The sequence below is a fragment of the Rutidosis leptorrhynchoides genome, chromosome 3, assembly GCF_046630445.1.
Source record: "Rutidosis leptorrhynchoides isolate AG116_Rl617_1_P2 chromosome 3, CSIRO_AGI_Rlap_v1, whole genome shotgun sequence".
NCBI lineage: Eukaryota > Viridiplantae > Streptophyta > Magnoliopsida > Asterales > Asteraceae > Rutidosis > Rutidosis leptorrhynchoides.
This window is the reverse complement of record NC_092335.1, coordinates 508827994-508832438: the sequence shown is the minus strand read 5'-3', so window position 1 is coordinate 508832438 and position 4445 is coordinate 508827994. Positions and strand designations below refer to the sequence as shown.

Genomic DNA, 4445 nt, shown 5'->3' with positions numbered 1-4445 from the left:
CGCTATGCATATAGCCCTTCTTGTTCATTATTTTAAGTGTAAATAAAATTAAATAAATAATATTAAAATCAAGTTTAATTTGATTTGACATAAAAACAAACAGAAGGTTACATGTTTTTCGTAGCGAGATTGTACATTTTTTAAGTTTTAATAAAATTAAAGCTCAAAAGTAACTCTTATTATTATTATTATTATTATTATTATTATTATTATTATTATTATTATTATTATTATTATTATTATTATTATTTCCTTTTGACTACTTCTTCTTCGTTGTCACACCAACACTAAACTCATATCCGTCCCAATGGCTCACCTTCTTTGTCTAAGGAATTTTCTACTTTGAGGATGTCATCTCCTCAGATCAGAGAGAATTGCAAAAACTGTTGTGAACACACAGTTCACGAAGCGCCATTTCTAACGATGATCCTTTGGATTGTTGTTAAGGTGAATAAATTATTGTACATTCAAATTATCAACATCACAAAGTAAATTTTAATCGCTATATATCAAAATTACTCTATTACATGGCTAAATTCATCAAATTCACACATCTTAAAACTCCACCTTACATATAAAACAAACACAAACTTTATAAACTAGATAAGGGTAGCAATAGAAAGAGGTATAAACACATTAGGTGCCATAAGCTCAATCACATCTAAATCCTTCTGTTTAAGATGCATGTAAACAACCCAATCTCCATTTCCACTTGCACTTGGCATTGTAGTTATGTACCCGGTTCGACTACCCCATGGAATATGGTACGAACCAAACTCCGGCTTACCCCAACCAAAGTCCATATCGTTAACCGGTAAATCTTGCCCTGATGACACCACGACAGCTTGATCATCTTCACAACCAAAATATATCTTTGCAACTGCAGGTTTTGGTCTATGCAACTCAACCCAATCAATCAACCCTCTAAAATGTTCTTCATTTGTTGATTCACTCACAAACTTACCCACGTTTTTCACAACTTCGTCAAGTGTCATTTTCTTCAAATCAGTGCTGTCCATCACACCATATGGGGCAGACACAACATTGCCAAAATGACATTTAAATAATGATTGATTTTTTATACAATTTTCAGCTAAAAAACGTCGTCCATTTACAACAAGGCCCATTCTAAAAGGACTACGACTTCTAGTAGAATAACTACCTCCATGTGCTAATAGTTTCCAAATAAATGCTGTGAATGACAAAAGTTTGCTGCTTTTGGATTCTTTTGTACTTGCTTCACATTGAAGACATTCGATTGTTTTAGCACGAACATGATATGTTCGACTAAAAAGGGGTTCTTTAAAGGAAGATGGTGGAGGGAGTGATGATATAGGGATGTATAGATCATCAAGGGACGATTCATAATGTGGTTGATACCGTGGGTTCAAGATTGAGGGCCGAAACGAAGGGATGTTTGAAATTTTTTCGAATCGAGCATACTTAGCCCAGGCAGATAAGAACATGCCCACTGAATAACCATCTGCTACTTGATGGTTAATTGTACATGATATTATTATGGATCCACACTTCAACTCTGTTGCCTGTTTCATTAATAAACAAGATTTAATGATTTCGGTACTTGTATAGTTGTATCCCTATTATATATCTATTTGATTGATTATATAAATACAGTATATTAGCCCTTGGGGGTATGCACAAAGAGAAAATTGTAAAAAGATTAAGATATTGAATAAACTTGATGAATCTCCTGATCCAACTGTTTATCATAATTCAATGGATAAAAATACTTATCCTATCTTTTATAAAGTTTACAATTTTGATTACACACGACTCTAGTTATTGAGTCAACAACAAGCGTCGATTTATTGGCGACTTGATTGACTCTTAGAGCCTAAATTAAATTTCAGACAGGACTTAAAACTCATGAAAATTTGATTTTACTATTTTCATGACATCTCAATTTCATTTTTAATTTAATTTAATTTTTTTTTTTAAATTTTTTCCTACGTATGGCCGGAGGTCCACTCGGAAACAATCTCTCTATCTGTTGAATAGAGAGAGGGATGACTTTCTCTTTTCTTTTGAGAGTGTTTTCACTCTGGGTGAAGAAATGACTTGTCTTTATTTTCGGATAGGGGAAAGATTGTCTACATCTCACCTCCTCCATACATACCAGTTATGTGGTATTGAATTTTGTTGTTGTACGTTGTTGTACAATTTTGATTACACATAACTTAAAAGGATGGTTTTAGTTCAAAGCTTTTTGGTTTCCATACGTTGTCTCATTAATTAGTACTAAGATATAATAAAACACAAACACCACACCCAGGGCGTGTAGCTTTGATCGTAAGAGCATTGGAGCCTATGAAATACATGGCACGGGTTTGAATCCGTTCCCAACCAAACCAATGTTGTTTTACTGCTAGAGGCATCTTTGCTACATGTGTAAAATGTTCAACTGAACAACGCCCAAAATTTTGGAGGGGCGGAAAATTTTAAAAGATTGTAATTTATATACAGTAGCGGAATATTATTCATACTATGATTTCAAATTTTAATTAGCTAGTTTATAGATTACGAGAATTAAAAGATTAACTTACTATTATTTGGCTACTCACTACTACTAGATAACCCAAGCTCAAGACACCAAATCTCTTTTTTTTTTTTTTTTTTTTTCCAGCCAAATAAGAAAGCCTCATTTTTATATATCGAACAAACCATTTAATATTAATGAGACGGCCATGCTTACCGCCACGTCAACTTGCTTACCGGCAGGCCGACCTTAGATTTCCGGAACTAAAGCTTTTGATAACACGCATATTAAGACCATCTTTAGCCATGGCGGGCATGTTGGCGTGTTGATGGGCAGGGGTGAGGTGCTAGGCAGGCGTGTTGGTAAACTGAGAAATAATGGAGTGGTGTGTTGAGTGATGTATTAATTAAATTAAAATATGATTGAAAGTTGGGTGAATAGTAGATAAAAATTAAAAGGTACATAAATCTGGACCAATCAAATTTGAGATAAATTTTAACACACCTTAAACTTTCCCGTGCAACTTCCTAGCACGCCGGGTGAGCACGCCATATACGCACACCATTAGAGGCGTGCTCGGCCAAAAAGTTGCCTAACACACCTGTGTTAATTAGTGATGGTCTAAAATTAATTTATCTTAAACCAGACTTCACTCATGATAATTTTATGGTTGTTGATCACCGCGATACAACTCGGCTAAAGAGTTTTCATATTGACTCATGTGTCATGTAACATAATTACTAACATAGTTGAAATTTTTATCTTGGCCATAAGTATGCATATATAATATATATGTGCAGTTACCTGAACAGATAATACACCATGATTGATCTTGGGCACCAACTTCCCTTTTACAGTTTTATCAGGATGATAAAAATCCAAATCTTTCAAATCCACGTCAGCACGAGCATGAACAAATTCAACCCCTCTATTATTACACATCAACTCAGGCTCTCCTCGACTATTCGACACAATCTCACCAGCAAGCGGATAAAATTTCGATAATATACCAGCCAACGATCTCTTCATCTTCTTCACAACAGTGTCTGACGACATGTCAGTGTTGTCCTTTTTCTTGTAACAAAAAAAGACTCCAATTTTAATTGGTGGAAGGAGCAAGTCTAGGTTCGACAAAGGGAGACAGTGTTGGCTCGTTGGTGCAACGGCTGGTGAAATGACTTCTTTACCCTTTACGATCACTTGATAGTCGAGGCCGAACTGTGAAAGTGGTTGCGGTTTGTGAAAATGGTGAGATTTAGCAGGACTTGTTTGATGAAGTTGTGTGTATTTTATCATATTCATGATGAATATGTAGGTGAGAGATCGAGCTTTTTGTGTTAGATAATAGTGATGAGGAGAGTGGTAAGATTTTAGGACAATGCATGTAAATTTATAGCATGCAATTGATTCAGTCACGAACTTAATTTTTCATTTTGTGGTTTTTGATACAGGACGTGTGACCCATAATTTAATGTTTTGTGGCTTATATTTATTTGGTTTTTTGTCGTTGTAATGGCGCAACATTGTTTGTAACTTCCGAGTTCTTTTCATGGTTTTGTTGGAAAGCTCTCTATTTATTTGATTTTTTTTAACAAAAAAATTAAAAATAAAATAGCATGCAATATTGCAATTGATTTAGTATTTGTGTGGACATAATTAAGGATTTTTAGTGGATGCTGTTGATCATATACATCCTGACATGTAGTCAGTAGATAAAAGTATTAAAAGTTACATTCAATAATAATAACAATAACAATAAAAAATAATGCGAATGGGCTAATAACTCAGTGGTATCCAATGCTTTATAAACTTAGATACACCATGCGGAAGCCTTTACAAAATTAAGCGCAGATTCGAGTCTGCTATTGACAAGGATTTACAATCTTAACAAAGTGAGATAATGCATGTTCCTATTATATGAGGGTATTTAGTGGAAATATTTTACAGA

The 4445-nt window shown here is 34.3% G+C and overlaps 1 protein-coding gene across 1 annotated transcript; it reads right to left on the bottom strand.

Moving 5' to 3' along the window:
* Positions 1–534: 534 nt before the first annotated feature.
* Positions 535–3826, bottom strand: LOC139898265 (coniferyl alcohol acyltransferase-like). The gene is made up of 2 exons (XM_071881002.1): positions 3302–3826; positions 535–1544 (listed from the first exon to the last, which is right to left on the bottom strand). Exons 1-2 carry the CDS (start codon positions 3797–3799, stop codon positions 600–602), a joined length of 1443 nt encoding a protein of 480 aa, XP_071737103.1. The 5' UTR covers positions 3800–3826; the 3' UTR covers positions 535–599.
* Positions 3827–4445: the final 619 nt, after the last annotated feature.